The following is a 17819-nucleotide window of genomic DNA, read 5'->3' on the forward strand; positions in this document are numbered from 1 at the left end:
CTTTTAAAATAATTTTATCCAACGACTTTTTACTGTATTTGATCTAAAGTAACAATCTCATCCCATAAATACTAATATATATCATTAAAAAAAAGAATGTGAATACAAATGAAACGCCACCAAATTGATCTCTTTATTTAGAAAAATAATAATAATACACAAAAGCTCGTATGAGAATATTTCACAGATCAATTTTATGAGATAAATATCCGATCTGATCCGGCTCATGAAAAATATTATTATTAAATATAAATATGGATCGGATCGACTCGTCTTACGGATATACATCCATGAAACTATCTTACAAGATACATAATATAATAATAATAATAAGAACACCTAATTTAACAAGTAAAACACGTATACACTAATCAATTCCAAGTAAAGAGGTTGGGCACGCTTTGAGTCATTCCTTTATTAAAAACTAACAAAAGATGAAACAAAAATTGGTTTGATAACAAAAAAAGTAATGGAGAAATGGAGAACGTACATCATTATCTTTCAACAATAATGAATAAAAAATTTATAAATTCAAGAGGAAAAGTAATTTTTTATTCTGGCAAGTCACGCGTTTTTTAATTTTTGGTAATGTCTTTGCCATTTTATCATCTTGATCCACTTTTTTTTTTTTATTCTGGCAAGTCACGCGTTTTTTAATTTTTGGTAATGTCTTTGCCATTTTATCATCTTGATCCACTTTTTTTTTTTCTTCTTCTATTATTTCAATTTATTTTTTTACCAAAAAAATTTAACAATTTCGATATTTCGTATTTTTTCGTTTATCACATGCCCATCACCACAGGACCCTTTTTTTCAGTGGTTTTCTCGATATTGTTGATGTAAGTTGCCCCATCATAGCTCCAAAAAAGCTTCCTTCTTTAAACGATGTAATGGGTTTTTACAACAGAGATCACAATATCTTTGCTGCATCTCTGAGATTTTCAAGAAAACTCCACCGTACCGGCTTCATCTTCGATTCAGAAAATCCACACTTTATTCTGGAAAAACGCCGATTCTCAAGGAAGAGGAGGCTCAAGGAGGTGCGTTTTTCTGAATATATATTTTTCGAGTTTCTTTAACAAAACCGTATGTATATATATGTTGTGATTAACACAGGTTCCTGCATGTATAAACTTCTTCTCAGTGCAATTTTGATTATTTTAGGCATTTTCATGTTCCGGGATTTAAAGATAAGGATGCGTATGTGAACAAGGTTCTGAAAAGCGCTAAGCTTTAGAAAAAAAACACCATAAATTTGAAATTAAATAAATAAAATATTAATGATTTTAAGTCAAACAAACAGATAGAATGATAAAAGCACCTTAAATTTGAAATCAAATAAACTAATTTTCAGTTCTGAAAAACATAAAGTTTCAAAATAGCCATAATTAATAGTTTCTTATAAATCTACAAAACTCTACTATATAATAAAAATGATAATATGATAAAAATTAATTCATTATGAAATAATGCGTCATGTTTTTAAATAAAATATTGATGACTTTTTATTTGATATTTATATATTTTCATTCAAAAACATAAATAAAACCTTGTGAATTGACGTTGAAACTATAAAAGAAACGTTAGAACTCAGTGTTCAGTTTGGTTCACAGATAATTGTTTATTATTATTATTATTATTTTTTTTAAAGAAGCAGAAACAGTTTGTGTATTGGGAAAGAGCTTTTCTTTGAAGTCTATATTCCATATTTTTAGCTTTTGGAGAAATATTTTCTAAAGACCTTGAACTTCTCCATCCAAATTTAGTGTTTCCGAAAGTGTGTTTTTCCATAGTATTTTTTCATATTTAGAAGAGAATCAGAAATTAAAAGCCATATCTCTAGTTTTTGGCTTCATTTTTGTAAAAGCATTTTTGTTTTTAAAAAAAAAAGAGAAAATAAACGTTATTCGCTACAAAAGCTTTTGTAATCCAAACACACACAATATTTTATTGTCTTGAGGTTTTTGGAAAAGTGAATTTAAAGCTATTATGTTAAACTTTAATTATAAAATTTGTTTTGCATTATTTACAGTAAAGTAGTCATACAATGAGTTACAATTATAAAGATAAAAGATTCAGTCATTCATGTCATACAATGAGTTACAATTATAAAGATAAAAGATTCAGTCATTCGTGTCTGTCATTGAACTTGAGTTTTATTTTTTGTGTTAGAGCTCGATCCCGTAAAAAAGTGCAGGCTCTTTTTATCCCTTGATCTTTGTTATTTACGTGATATATTAGTTCTAAGCATGTTAATCATTCGAAAGTTGATCTGCTGCATCACTTCATCTTTAATGATTTGTTCAATTATTATGAATTCTTGATGTACATCTTATATGTGGTGGTGGCAAGTGTTGTGTAATGATTTTATTCATTTACTACACTGGTTCTTTTTTGGTGTCAGCTTGTTCTTTGACAAAGAAGTGCATGATAAATTTTAGTAGTTGTTACTTGCTGGTTTGATTAGTCTGAGGCATGAGTTTTATGGTCCATTCTGTTTTCTAGCTTAGTGTAGGAGCATATCGTAGGATTACCGTTTTCTCACACCTAAGACACATAAGAAGTTTTAAATTTTTTTTTGACGTTCAAAACATTCGTACGTGTCGTATGATTTAAAATCATTGATAGGATGTTTAGAATATTTACATTCATGTTCTAAATACTAGACATCGAACTATTTCAGATTTTAAGCGTAGATAATTATTCTTGTATTTCCTACAAATGATATATTAGAATCAGCCATCTTCTTCAATCTCCTGAATCAGGTCAACGATCAGAAATTGGGTTCCTCGTATAGATCGAACTAGAGATCTAAACAAAATTTGCATTGAGATTGGATCGCTGGAATTTCAGAAATCCAGCACTGGCACGGTGGAAGGAAGTGGCCGAAAGAAAAATTTTTCTTCGAAAATATTTGGTGGCCGAAAATTGTGAGGGAAAGATAGAGAGTGTACAAAAATTTTGTGCACAAAAGGTTATGTATGTTATTCAACTATTGAATATACATATTTTAAAAGTCTCTCTCTGATCTAATAAGGAGTCTCAATTTTTCAGGATACTTTAATTTCATTATTTAAAATTCTCATATAGTATTTTCCTTTCTTGAAAATATCATGAAAAGTGAACTCTTGATAATGCATGATATAAAATGAAAATGTGATTCGTATGACACGGATGACGAGTAAGAATGTATAATTTGAGTGAACACATGATTGTGAAGATATTTTCAATGAACTGCGCCAACGTTTGGCAACTGCACCAGTTTTAGCTTTGGCATCTGGATCATGAGGCTACATTGTGTACACTAATGTATCACCTCAAGGACTTGGGTGTTTTAACACATAATGGTCATGTGATTGCATATGCATCCAAACAATTGAAGAATCGTGAAGAGAATTATCCAATTCATGATCTTGAATTGATAGCGATTTTTTTTGCTTGGAAGATTTGGTGAAATTACTTGTAAGGAGAAATATTTGAAATTTATACGGATCACAATAGATTCAAGTGTATCTTCAATTTGGCAGAATTTAATAGATGCCGAAGAAGATGGATGAATTTGTTAAAGGATTATGATTGTGAAATCAAGTACCATCCAGGATCAGCAAATCTCACAGTTGACGCTCTTAGTCGCAAGATGAGATTATCTGTACTTCAAACAAGTCTCATCTCAAGTGTAATCCAAGATTTTTGTTATATGGGATTTCAGTTCCGTCATAAGAAATGAACGAAAAACATTTGAGTAACGAGTATTTTATTTGAACCGAAGTTGTATGCCAGAATTAGAGAAACTCAGTTTTCTGAACCGGAGGTGAAAAAGTTAGCAATGTTAGCTAACAAAGACAAGACATCTGGATTTGTGTTTCAAATAGCTAGAACATTGTGTCTGTCAGGGAGAATCGTAGTTCCAGAAGATTTTGATTTGAGAGATGAGATTTTATCTCAAGCCCATAAGAGTAAGTTCAGTATCCACCGTGGAAGCACGAAAATTTATAAGGATTTTAAGACCAAGTTTTGGTTGAAAGGTACGAAGTGAAGTGTTTACAAGTATGTAGTCAAGTTTTTGGTTTGTCAGCAAGTGAAAGCTGAACATCGACGACCATGATTATTACTTTAGAATCTTCCTATCCTTGAATGGAAGTGGGAGCATGTGATGACGACGGATTTTGTCACCCACTTGCCGTTGTCTTCCAAGAATTGTGATCTCATTGGGGTAGTTGTAGACCGACTGACTAAGTAATCACATTTCATTCTGTATAGTGGGGAATATAGTTTCGATCGTATGGCAAGACTATATATCAAATAGATTCATAAAAACCATGGTGTGCCAACAAACATAGTCAGAATCTTATTGCGTAACATCAAATGAAGAAAAAAAACAAGCATAGTCAATGACAGAGACCCACGTTTTACCTCAAGGTTCTGGGGAAGTTTTCAGAAATCGTGGGGAATAACATTGAATCTGAGTACTACCTATCATCTAGAGACTGATGATCAGTCTAAGAGGGCTATTCAGACACTCAGAGACATGATACGTGATTGCGCTATGGATTTTGGACCAGCATGACATGATCATCTGCCACTTGTGGAGTTTGCTTATAACAATAGCTACCATTGTAGCATCGGTATGGCTCCATTCGATTCATTGTACGGTAGACATTGTCATACTCCATTGTTTAAGGACGAATTAGGAGAACAATAAGTGCAAAGACCTGGATTAGTGCAACAAACAATTATTGATCTAGAAGAGAATTAAAACTGTAAAAGATTACCAAGCGAGTTATGCGAATATCAAGCGTAGACCCCTACAATTTCAGCCAGGGGAAAAGTATTTCTTAAAGTTTCACCATTCCGCATGGTAATAAGATTTGGACTCAAGAGAAAATTAGCTCCAAGATTCATAGTACCTTTCGAATCTTGAAATGTGTTGGAAATTTGGCCGTATCTGTCCAGCATTCACAATGTTTTTTATGTTTCGTTGCTATGAAAGTATTTAGCAGATGAATCGCACATTCTTGACCTAACTGATGTTCAACTTGAATAAGACTTGACTTATATTGAGCACCCGCTCTTAATTCTGGGTAGGAAAGAGAAGAAGCCAAGAAACCAAACCCTTTAACTTGTTCTAGTGCAATGGTAATGCCGAAGTACCGCAGAGGCAAATTGGGAGTTAGACAGCCATATGCGCTCAGAATATCCACATTTTTTTTGAGTTATATCATTGTAATCATGAGTTGTATTTTATTTAGTTGTACTTGTACTCCAGTTCCGATTTCGTTCGAGGACGAAATCTTTCTAAAGAGGGAATGATGCAATAGCTCGAATCCTTATTTGAATGAAATAATAACTAAAATATGATTAAAGAGTTGTTAATTAAGAATTATTATGGAATTGATTAATTGATGATCGACATATTGAAATCCATCGAATTTAAAATAGATCACTCAATCTAATTCAGATTACATCATCCCAAGAAGTTCAACTAGACGAATGAGATTATGACACGTTTCAGATAAGATTGAGTTCAGATCTTCTGAACTAGTCGGATGTTTTAGCCAGTTTCTAGGGAAGTTTAGTGTCGAGAAGCTTCGGAACTAGTGTCGATTCAAGGAGGGGTCGGTGAACCAAAACACATAGATCGAGACATGACGGATGCTTGCGTAATCCTAAAGCCTTGATTTAAGGATCATTGGGAATAATTTTGACGGTGTAAGCAGTCATCAACCCAAGTGAGGATCCGAGATACACTAGAATCCAAGCTTTTGAATTTTTGAAGCTGATGGATGGAATCGGGAAGACAAAGCTATACCATGTACGACACACGGCGAATAAATTGCTCATAACATGGCAAAATTTTCTTCTTTATCCTCAAATCTTTTTATTAGGGAGGGCGGAACTTTTCCTATTTGGTTAAAATATCTTTTACTTGACGATTTTTTTTTTTGATAAGAAACTTAGATTAATAAAGTATAATTAGTGTTTACATAGCAAGTGGATGAGCGGTCCACAAAAATAAAGAGTGCTAAAAACATCCGTAGGTCGCTCTATGAAAAAATAAATTTCCAATCCCTAACTAAGTCTGAAATTCGCAAATGTTGGAACTTCTTTAAGTTGATTGTCCAAGTCGCGACTCTGAACCGGATCGTTTCCCATATTTCTTCCTGTGAATCCTCGTTGTCGCTAAAAATTCTTTTGTTGCGTTCCAGCCATGTTGTCCAGAAAATGCAATGAATCACAAGATACCAAAAATCCATAAGACCTTTCCCCCTGAGGAATGACTGATCCATTATGAACATGTCTTTTGAGCAGCTCGGGAAACTCCACTGAAAATCCAAATGCCTCATGACCTTGATCCATATTTCCCTTGTAAAAGCGCAGTGAAGTAGCAGGTGGTCCTGAGTCTCCAAATCGTTCTTGCATAAGCAGCACCAATCTGCAGAAATAACTAAGCCCGGTCTCCTCCTCTGCATGTGTTCATTAGTCTGCAACTTCCCCAAAGCCACAATCCAGGAAAACACTTTAACCTTATGTGGTATCGGTACATGCCAAATGCTAGTGTGCTGAGGAAAGAATGGAAATGTCTGTGTTGGAAAAAACGAAGAATAAAAAGATGACACTGAAAAGACTCCCGAAGGATCCCCCACCCACACACGACAATCCGTGACACCCTCTGACAAAATAACTGAATCCAAGACCCCTAAAAGCCTACTGCACTCTTGTATCTCACAATTAGTTAACCCTCTTCTAAACTTAATGTCCCACTGTAAAGTAGACCGACCTGACTGCTAGTAGTCGAATAGAACTGATTAATCGGTTTGTTGGTACACGATGAAAGACGGTACAGACGCGGGTAACACTCGATGAAAGGCAACTCACCTACCCAACAATCCTCCCAAAATCTTAGAATGTTCCCCCCCTTGAGCACAGTGGCAATAAGATGATGACAAGTCGTGCGAGTGTTAGAAATGAATTTCCAAGGGCTTCTCAAAGTTGATGTCCTGGCCGTCCTAATATCCCACCCATTATCCTCCTTCTGGTATATGCTTCCCAACACTCTTTTCCATAAAGAGTCTTTTTCTACCGCACACCTCCACCACCATTTTCCTAGCAAAGCCTTGTTTCGTAGTTGAATGTTACCCAAACCAAGGCCTCCCCTATCTTTCGGCTTACACACTTGATCCCAACCAACAACATGACAGTGCAACTCCCCATCTCCTCCATCCCATAGAAAGTTCCGCATCATTTTTTCCATAATCTTAGATACCCGAACCGGTACCTTAAAGAGTGACATGTAGTATGTTGGCATTGCACTTAGAACCGCTTTTATCAGAGTCAAACGGCCCCCTCTCGAGAGAAATGATTTCTTCCAACTTGCCAATTTTTTCGATATTTTAGAGACCACAGGTGCCCAGAATTCAAGTTTGTTTGGGTTACCTCCCAACGGAGCTCCCAAGTACGTGATTGGCCAATTCTCTTTCTTGCACCCAATTTCCGTAGCCAGACTGTCACATTCGTCGTCCGAGTAATTCAATCCTAGGACGGCACTCTTCTCGAAGCTTATTTTCATTCCCGATTTGCTGCAGAAAAGTTGTAAAAGTTCGATCACCTTCAACATGTGGTCCTTTGATTGTGTAAGAAACAAAGTGTCATCGGCGAACTGAATATGCGAAATCTCTATTTTATCTCTTCCAACCGCAAGTCCCCGCACCAAATTATCAGCCCTGGCCTTATCCACCAACCTCCCCAGTCCATCTATCACTAGATTGAAGAGGAAGGGGGATAAAGGATCTCCTTGTCGGAGCCCTCTTTCCCCTTTAAACTTCCCCCTCGGCTTTCCATTGATTAATACTGAAAATGAAATACTTGAGACACAGCCTTGTATCCATCTCCTCCATCTCTGTCCAAATCCTTTATTTAGAAGCACATTATCTAGAAATCTCCAGTCGACATTGTCGTAGGCTTTTTCCAAATCAACTTTAAAAATCCAACCCTTTTTCTTTTTCTTTCTATGCTCCTCTACGACCTCATTGGCGATGATACAGCAATCTATTATTTGTCTCCCTTTAATGAACGCACATTGAGTTTCCGATATTGTTTTCCTCATTACTGTTTTGAGTCTTGTTGTGAGAACTTTTGCCACGATTTTATACAAAGTTGTAATCAAACTGATTGGCCTAAAATCTTTGATTTTCATCGCATCTTTCTTTTTCGGTATTAGGCATATGTAAGTTTCGTTAGTAATTCCATTTACCACTCCTCCCTCGAAAAATTCAGCAAATACCTTAAGGAGATCAGCTTTAATTGTTTCCCAGTTCTTTTGGTAGAATTTTATCGTGTATCCATTTGGCCCGGGTGCTTTTGAACCATCGCATTCCAACACCGCTTTATGAATCTCCTCCTCTGAAAAAGGCATTTCCAGCCGTTCAGCTTCAACAGAATCTATTGGAGCCCAATCTAATCCATCAATCCCCAATCCATCTCCTTCTGATTTTCTGTATAAGTTTTTGTAGTAACCAACAATCTGTTCCTCAATTTCTTGTTCTTGAATGCACAATGACCCATCCTCCAACTCAATCTTACTTATCATTGCTTTATTCCTGCGGTTGTTTAATAAAGAGTGGAAAAACTTTGAATTTTGATCCCCATCTTTTAGCCATTTCAATTTCGCTTTTTGGCTCTCTATTTGCTGTTTTCGAATGACCAGATTTTGCAATTCACAGCGGGCCTCCCTTCTCTGCTCTTGTAACCTTTGGGTCCAATCCCCCGTCGCCTCTCTCATGGAAGAAGTGAACCGAAAGTAACTCTTGAACTAAAGATATCGGTGATCTTAAAAAAATTAAAACTAAAGATATTATTAGAGAACAAAGTGTGGGTTTTTGAGGTAACATATATTAGAAAAAGAAACAGAATTTTCTGGCGAATTAAGCAGATAGAAATTTACGACTATGGTGCAAAATTAAAGGGGCGAGATTAGTTTGAAAAATGACATCAGCCGATTTTTTTTATAATCTTCATCGACTAAAAACACGTAATACAAGGTATTCTTCAATATTATTTTTTGTAGCGGATGTCATTTTACATAAAATAATAATTATGATAATAACAATTTAACCGAAAGTATTTAGGCAAAAACTTGTGTGAGATAGCATCACGGGTCGTATTTTGTGAGACGAATCTCTTATTTTGGTCATCCATGAAAAAATATTACTTTTTATGCTAAGAGTATTACTTTTTATTGTGAATATCATTAGGGTTGACCTGTCTCACGGACAAAGATTCGTGAGACCGTCTCAGACCTTCTCAAATATTTAAATAATTTCATGAAAGATAGGGATTTGCTGGTGTGAGTCTGGTTGTGAACTGCCCCTCGTTTCCTTCCAAAATTTTGAATTATATATAATTTTACTATCTCAAATATATAAGTTTGTATGTTTGTTTTTCATAGAGATTAATTAAATTATTAAAAAATAAAGTTTACAAATAAACATCTTATTTAATTTATTTCAGAAAATGATTACACGTTTCTTAAGCTTTATTTGTTGTTAAATCGGAATATATGTTAAAGTGAAACCAAAAAAGTATAAGATATAGTGTCATGCATCTTTGTGTGTAAAGGAGAAAATATTGTTTTATCTTAAAAGTTGGAAGATTCGTTGCATTTTGTCCATTTATGATGTACGGATCCAATAGAAAATCTTTCAATAAAAATTGTAGGACCGAGTGCTTACCGCTTTACCAAAAGCTATAGCTAGTGGTAATGGTGCAACTCAAATCTTTTAAACCGCACAGCAGCTCAAGCAGCACGGTTCGATCGCTCTACCAGCAAGGACAATTATTGCACCCAACAATCTCCCTCCCAATAATTGCACTCCTTGCAATCAATGGGAATCGAACCCGTGACCTTGGCTCTGATACCAATTGTAGGACAGAGTGCTTACCGCTTTACCAAAAGATACCAATTGTAGTACCGAGTGCTTACCGCTTTACCAAAAGCTATAGCTAGTGGTAATGGTGCAACTCAAATCTTTTAAACCGCACAGCAGCTCAAGCAGTACGGTTCGATCGCTCTACCAACAAGGACAATTATTGCACCCAACAAAAATTATTCATTTTCATAGGATCCAAGGTGGCCATTAATGAAGATGACCATGACATTCTACCAAACACAGAAAAGAACGACCAAAACTGTTGACAAATAAACTTCCTCCAAATATTGCAAAATTGACGTGATTTTTCAACAATTTGTAATTTTATTGAATATATCAGCTTGTTCTGATTTAAAAGCACGATAGATTGGATAAATAAGAAGTGGTTCAAGGTTTGCCATGAAATTTCCTGAGCTCGGAGAGCTTTCTTCCTAACGGATCCAACCGCAACTCGATTTTGGATTAGTTTGAGTCGAATGTGGCTTCAGGAATTGAGAAACTTTAAGCAAAATAATATATAAATAAGTGAATATCACTCAAATATTAGAGTAGGTGTCCAGCGAGCAAACTTGTGACTTACACTTTATTCATTCTTATATAAAAACAATCTTATATAAAAACAATCTATTTTTAACAATATTTTATCCATATACCGATGCAAACTGCATAAATAAAGTCTTTGAATATATTCAAGATACCATGAGGTCTGCAGCGTAGGATCGTGAAACTCATTAGGATGTGTTGTATATTTTAAACATATTTTTAGTCGAATCAGTCGTCTAAAATAATGATAAAGGTCGCTTGAGCTTGAGACTAACATGTGTGTCGTAAACTTCTGTCACTTAAAGCCTCTCATAACTTCTGTCAAAAGATTCAAAACTTGTCTTTGCCTTTAAGGCACTATACTTTAGGCAAATGATGATAATTGCTCAACAAGGGATCGAATTTTTCTCATCTTCTACCAGTTGCAAGCAAGTGTTGCAAGTCCACTTGAATGCTCCTGTACTTGTAAAGGCAAGAAATCAAAACTTAGTGGGTGCCTCTATGCTCGAGTTTTAATTGCTGTAGAAATATATTTTAGATGCATGGAAGTGTCATTTTTGGTTAATGTTTTGATCTGACATACTAGGAATTTGAAATAAATATGTTCAGAAGTCAATAGTCATTAAGAACAACCATTTTTTTTCTTGAATGCATATCAGAAATAGTCTTTTTCACCGTTACATTTTCTTAAATTTTAGTTCTGCACAAGTATGTAACTGTCATAATCTTTTACTGTTAATTTGTAGGGGAATTTAATTCTATGTTGTATTTAGAATTCTTAAAATAAAATTATTGTTCGTTACGTGTGGTTATTTTAAATTAAGGATCATGACATATTAGTCTAAAAGTTTCATTTTTTGGTTTGAAAGTATTGTCAATATTATAGCTTTGCAAAAATATGTCATTATAATGAGAATAGTTGGTACTGTACTACTGTTTATAGACTTGAGATGTCAAAAGAATCTTTTTTATTATTTTCAATCATGCTAGTTAAGTAAATTCAATTCTGTTTGTTTTCCTTGCGTGTAGGTTAGCCATGGGAACAGGGAAATTTCATTTCACTGTGAACATCTACATCCAATTGGCGACTATGATGATTATGGTGATGAAAAGAAGTTCGATAGTCATATCTTGTGGCTCCTGTACCTCGGCAGTAGGGGACCCTGGAATGCTCAGAGATGAGCTGAGAGTAGCTTTTGAAGGCTGGAACTTTTGTAACGAAGTTGGTCGAGAAGCCTTAGGCATTGGCAGCCCGAGAGCTGCCGATTGCTTCGATCTTTCAAGTAAAACACGCTTGCTCAACTTTATAGCTTTATTAAGGTGCATGCACTGAATGCTAATAGATAAGCAATGCCATTCCTTTTTATATTTTTAGCTTGATTAAGGTGAATGCATGGAATACTAATAGATAAGCGAAAGATGCGTAGAATCTATGATCTTTGATCTGGGAGTTTCTTGAAGCTTAAAAGGATACTCTTTTATTTTTGGGCTCTTCTATGTTATGTATGTTCTAACATAATGTTACATTGATTTAAACGTAGATAATATCGTTATCCACAAAGTGAGAGAGGCTGACAACAGGCTTGGTGTGGGGAATCCATTCCCAGGACTAAGTCCGAAGGCTTTAAACGACCCAGACCTGTACGCTGTGGAGAAGGAGGTCTATCTCGGTTCATTATGCGAAGTTCCAGACAAACCAAAACCATGGCAATTTTGGATGATAATGTTGAAAAATGGGAATTATGACACAACGTCCGGCCTTTGTCCGGAGAATGGAAAAAAAGCATCACCTTTCAAACCTGGAAGGTTCCCATGCTTTGGAAATGGATGTATGAATCAACCCACTTTGTATCATCAGCCCACAACTTTGGATAAATCATCTGGAACTCTAAGAGGAGGCTTCAATGGTACCTATGATCAGTTGAATCCTAGCATTAGTGATGGTAGTCCAGTGTCTTACTTTGAGGTATTTTGGGAGAAAAGTATGGGAAATGGGAGTTGGATTTTTAGTCATAAACTGAGGACCTCAAAAAAGTATCCATGGCTTATGTTGTACCTTAGAGCTGATGCGACCAAGGGGTATTCCGGAGGTTACCATTATGACACCAGAGGAATGCTCAAAACCGTGAGTCGTTCATTTTATTATTATAATTCTTATCTTTGAAATAACGAGTATAATAAGGTAAGATTTGAATATGTTGTAGCTTCCAGAGTCTCCTAATTTTAGGGTAAAATTCAGCTTGGATATCAAACAAGGAGGAGGGCCAAAGAGCCAGTTCTACTTGGTTGACCTTGGGAGCTGCTGGAAAAACAATGGTGCCCCCTGTGATGGAGATGTGCTGACTGACGTAACTAGATACACTGAAATGATTATTAACCCGGAAACCCCTGCTTGGTGTAGCCCCTCAAATTTGGGTAACTGCCCCCCATACCATATCACACCCAATGACACAAAAATATTTCGAAATGACACCGCTAACTTCCCTTATGGAGCATATCATTATTACTGTGTGCCTGGCAATGCTCGGCATTTGGAGAAGCCATATAGCAATTGTGATCCCTATAGCAATCCACAGGCCCAAGAGTTGGTGCAGTTGCTGCCTCATCCCATCTGGGCAGAGTATGGCTACCCCACCGAGCAAGGAGATGGTTGGGTTGGTAGCAGGATGACTGATTGGGACCTTGACGCCGGTGGCCTATCTGGTAGACTTTACTTCTATCAGGTACATTCTGTGGCTTTGTCCCATTTATTATCATGTCAATGACTGGATTAAATACATATCTTCCCATCCTTTTCCTTTACAAATAAATTATAGGATCCTGGTACTACACCAGCGAGAAGAATTTGGACTTCTATTGATGTGGGGACTGAAATATTTGTTAGCAATCATGAAGAAGTGGCTGAGTGGACTCTTAGTGAGTTTGATGTCATTTTGACTTGAGAAACATTCGATTGGATTCGTGAGCTTAAAGTGTATTAATGGATTCACTCACAGGTAAAACTATCTCTGTTTCCGGGAGATTCGGTCGCATCAAATTAGTTTGATCGAGGTGATATTCTATCGTCGGGTTGTGTTTACCGAAAAGGCATTGAGTGGCTAACCTTCATGTATGATATATCCTCTTTTGCATCCCTCAATGATCACATTTAGGTTGCTTCTGATTTTCTGTCATTTATTTCTTTGAGTGCACTGGCCTTTCATGATTTGAATGAAGCTAAAACTACATCAGATGGTGTGAGATTGGAGTTGACATAATGTATTTAACATAGATAGTATTTAAGAAATAGTCAAAAACTTGTGTAAGACGGTCTCACGAGTCGTATTTTGTGAGATAGATCTCTTATTTGGGTCATCAATAAAAAAGTATTATTTTTTATGCTAAGAGTATTACTTTTTATTATGAATATCGGTAGGGTTGATCCGTCTCACAGATAAAGATTCGTGATATCGTCTCACAAAAGACCTACTCTAAGAAATAAATTAGCATAGTGATCTCCGTATGTATATAGATATGTAATAACATAGGTCTCAAATTTATTGAGAAATTGTGCTTGATTTCGTTCATCTAATCATTTTCTAAATCAAATCAATAAGTTCAAATGTATTATAACATTCTTAATTTCTCCAAACTGGGCGGTTAGCGTTGGACTAAGATGAGTTGTTGGAGTTCCCTTAATTCCTTGAGTAACCGAGTAAGAAGAGTTAACAAAAGATGAGAATTGTCGAGGTAACCCACGAAAACTCCGACACTTCTTCCATAGACACCGTTAAATCACATTGGGACATACCATGGCATATTTCTACTTCCCAATATCATTACTATTACTCAAACAAATATAAAATCGTCCATAGGTCAAATCGGATATGTATTGGAGTAATTCTCGGGGACTCAAATGATCGTTACGCAAGCATGATAACTCATATGATTTTCTATATCTCCATAAATCTAGAAAATTTTGCTTACATTGTATTATTTGGTCTACTGGAATTGAGAATATTCGAGATTATACACGAAAGTTTCTTTTTTGGATATCTTTTTAGCTATATGTCTCTTATCCATATGAATTCTTCCTCCACTAGCGAGGTTATTTTTTTTTTTGAAAAACTCTATTTATTCTCGTGTGGATACATGCATCTTCAGTTGATGAACATTCCAAGGACGAACGATCTTGAATTCCTATTTGTTTACCATTAATTTTGCGGGTAAGTTAGGTTGTCGTTGTGGCAACCATCTTTGTGCGGGAAGATCTAACTTCTAGTTCAACCAACGTGGATCTTATTTAGAGAGTTGCTACTGAAATTATTCAAATGATCGATGATCCATCTGATTGATCCTTCGTTCCTTTCAGCGTTTGGCTCGTGAGATGATAAGATAAATTGATAGGCAAGAATATCAGCTATTTTTTAGAGAGTTGCTTATGAACTATATATTCCGCGCAACACGAAAATTGAAATGTAGTCAAGATTCGTTTGTTACTATTTGTTCAAAGTTTTTTTTTTTTTTAGTTTTACATTTGTCATTGCAGTATATTGAAATTTAACATTTTTTGTTGTTGCGTTGTTAAACTGAAAATTGGATTCGAACAAAAATCAATAAAGACAGAGAATGCAAGCAAAGGGTATCAATTATACTGCAAACGTTGTTAGGTAATATGGAATAAACCTTAATTGGTTACTTATCTATGTTTTTACGCTCTGCGTATTCGAATAATTAGAGTTATATTTCCTTATGTTATCCATAATATTCAATTTATTAATCATATTACATTATTATCATCTTATTCCATAAATTAAGCGATACTAAAGTATCATCAAAATATATTCATCGAAAACAAAGAGTTTAATTAATTAATTATTTAAAGAAACTGTTTTGGAAAAGTTGAAATGTAGTAAATGACCATGTGAAACTACATAGGTCCCATTATCGAGTGGCACAAGCTGTATCGATTTGAAAGAATAAAAGGAAGAAGTGAACCGAAAATAACTATTGAACTAAAGAAATTCCTGATCATTTAAAAAAAAAAGTAAAACTAAAATATTATTAGAGAAGAAAGTGTGGGTTTTTGAAATAACGTATATTAGAAAATGAAAACATAAATTTTCTGGGAGAATTAAGAAGATAGAAATTTACTATTACGGTGCAAAAGAAATGGGTACGATTGATTTGAAAAATGACATAATCTTTTTTATTTATAACATTTATCGACTAAAAAACATGTGCTACACTGTATTCTTCGATATTAGTTTTGGTAACGGATGCCATTTTGCATAAAATAATAAGGCAAAAACTTGTGTGAGACGGTCTCACGGGTCGTATTTGTGAGACGGATCTCTTATTTGGGTCATCCATGAAAAAGTATTACTTTTTATACTAAGATTATTATTTTTTATTGTGAATATGGGTATGGTTGACCCGTCTCACAGATTATGATCCGTGAGACGGTCTCACATGTTACACACTCAAATAATAATTATAATAATAAGAATTTAACCGAGAATATTTTAAATAATTTCATGAAAGATAGGGATTTGCTGGTGTGAGTTTGGTTACGAACTGATCTCGTTTTCTTCCAACATTAATGTAAAATATATATAATTTTACTATCTCAAATTTATAAATTTGTACACATATGATGTGAATTGAGTAGAACTCTCGTGATCATGGTGACCGTCCACTACAATTCAATATTGATGAGTCGGTCTGACACGTGAAAATAAATGGCGTCATATTATTGAGTCCTTATTAAACGTGAGGCGAAACACGGATAGGTTGCATATGGATGCAATTAGATTTTAATTTTTACAAATTGTGATTGGCTAATATTATTTGAAATCATAATTTTCTAATTGGGCTCCCACTAAGAAAATGCGATTTACCTTTTTCATCCGAGTATGGTGAAAATGTCAAAATAGTGGGAGGGAAGTTTATAAAATTAAAATTCATATTTTATATCTTAATTTTTTTTAAAATAATCAGTAAACATTATCCTGTTTCCATATCAGTATATCTACGATTTCGTCACCTAATACATTTATGTTATTAACAAGCTAACTGAATTTAATTTTCAAGACTGGCTGGAAAAATTGTTCTAAATTCGGAGAAATAGCATACACATTAATGTCAGTCTTGCTGAACTAACAACACATGCAAGATGGTGAGACCATAGTATGCAAGCTAAAGTGTATATGATTGCTTCTATGTCAAATTAACTGTAGAGACAGTTTGAGAAAATGTTGAATGCTGATGACATTTGAATACACATGCAAGAGTTGCATGGTACATGAAAATCATACAATGATGCACGTCACTTTTAAACAGCTCATAACTACACGCATATAAGATGAGGCTCTGGCCAATGAGCGTGATGTACATATGATTTGACTTATTGAGAAAGTGGTGGGCCTGAAATAAGTGATTCTTAACGAGTTACTTCATGACATCAATTTGTTGTCATTCTCTTCCTCATTTGACGGGTTTATAGTGAACTTCAATTCGAATAAGATTGATGATAACCTTGAAGAGATAGTCAATATGCTTATGACTTATGAAGCCACAACAAAATAGGAAATTGATGTTTCTTAATATGGCTTCTTGCCAGGAACGAAAAATGGTCCACAAGGTAAGGGAAAGAAATGTTATGCCCCTCACAAGAAAAACAAATTCAATAAGAGGAAAATTCCGAAGGACACTTAAAAGGCCCACAAAGCCTAATAAGTCAGAACATATTTATTTGGCCGCAAGAAGAATGTACATAAGAAATTATCTGGGCCATAAATGTTTTGGAAATGATAAGTGAATTTCCAACATGATCCAAATCCTGCACACATATGGCACGCTAGACTAGATCATATTTTCCAAAGAAGGATGCACAAACTAGTGGAAGAATGCATGTTTCATTTGTCAGACATAAATTATCTACCTACTTGTGAATCATGTCTAAAATGAAAAATGACCAAGACTCCTTTTAATGGAAATGTGGAACGTGCACATGATCTACTGGATCCGATCCACATAGAAGTTTGTGGCCTGCTAAGTTTTAGCATAATAAAATATGGGCAATCCTACTTAATTAGATGATTATTCGAGGTATGAGTATGTATATTTGATGAGACTCAAATATGAAGAATTTCAAAAGTTCAAAGAATTTGGATCATAAGTAGAAAAACAATTAGAAATGAGTATAAAGACTCTTTGATCTAATCGAGATAGAGAATACTTGAGTATTGAATTCTTGGATTATCTAAAATTGATTATCTAAAAGAGAATGTGATTCTCTCATAGTGGACTCCACCAGAAACACGACAATTGAACGGTGTTTCTGAACGTCGTAATCAAACTTTGATGGGC

At 34.9% G+C, this 17819-nt stretch overlaps 1 protein-coding gene across 3 annotated transcripts; it reads left to right on the plus strand.

Moving 5' to 3' along the window:
* The first annotated feature begins 800 nt into the window (after positions 1–800).
* Positions 801–13730, plus strand: LOC140814613 (uncharacterized). 3 transcript variants are annotated; one of them, XM_073173647.1, is made up of 5 exons: positions 801–1040; positions 11499–11752; positions 12011–12594; positions 12674–13192; positions 13286–13730. In XM_073173647.1, the coding sequence occupies exons 2-5, from the start codon at positions 11506–11508 to the stop codon at positions 13409–13411; spliced, it is 1476 nt and encodes a 491-aa protein (XP_073029748.1). In that variant the 5' UTR covers positions 801–1040; positions 11499–11505; the 3' UTR covers positions 13412–13730. The 3 variants fall into 3 exon arrangements, with proteins under 3 accessions (XP_073029748.1, XP_073029750.1, XP_073029749.1); XM_073173649.1 differs by lacking the exon at positions 801–1040 and adding an exon at positions 2818–2979; XM_073173648.1 differs by lacking the exon at positions 801–1040 and adding an exon at positions 10820–10958.
* The last annotated feature ends 4089 nt before the right edge of the window (positions 13731–17819 follow it).

The sequence above is a fragment of the Primulina eburnea genome, chromosome 15, assembly GCF_022965805.1.
Source record: "Primulina eburnea isolate SZY01 chromosome 15, ASM2296580v1, whole genome shotgun sequence".
NCBI lineage: Eukaryota > Viridiplantae > Streptophyta > Magnoliopsida > Lamiales > Gesneriaceae > Primulina > Primulina eburnea.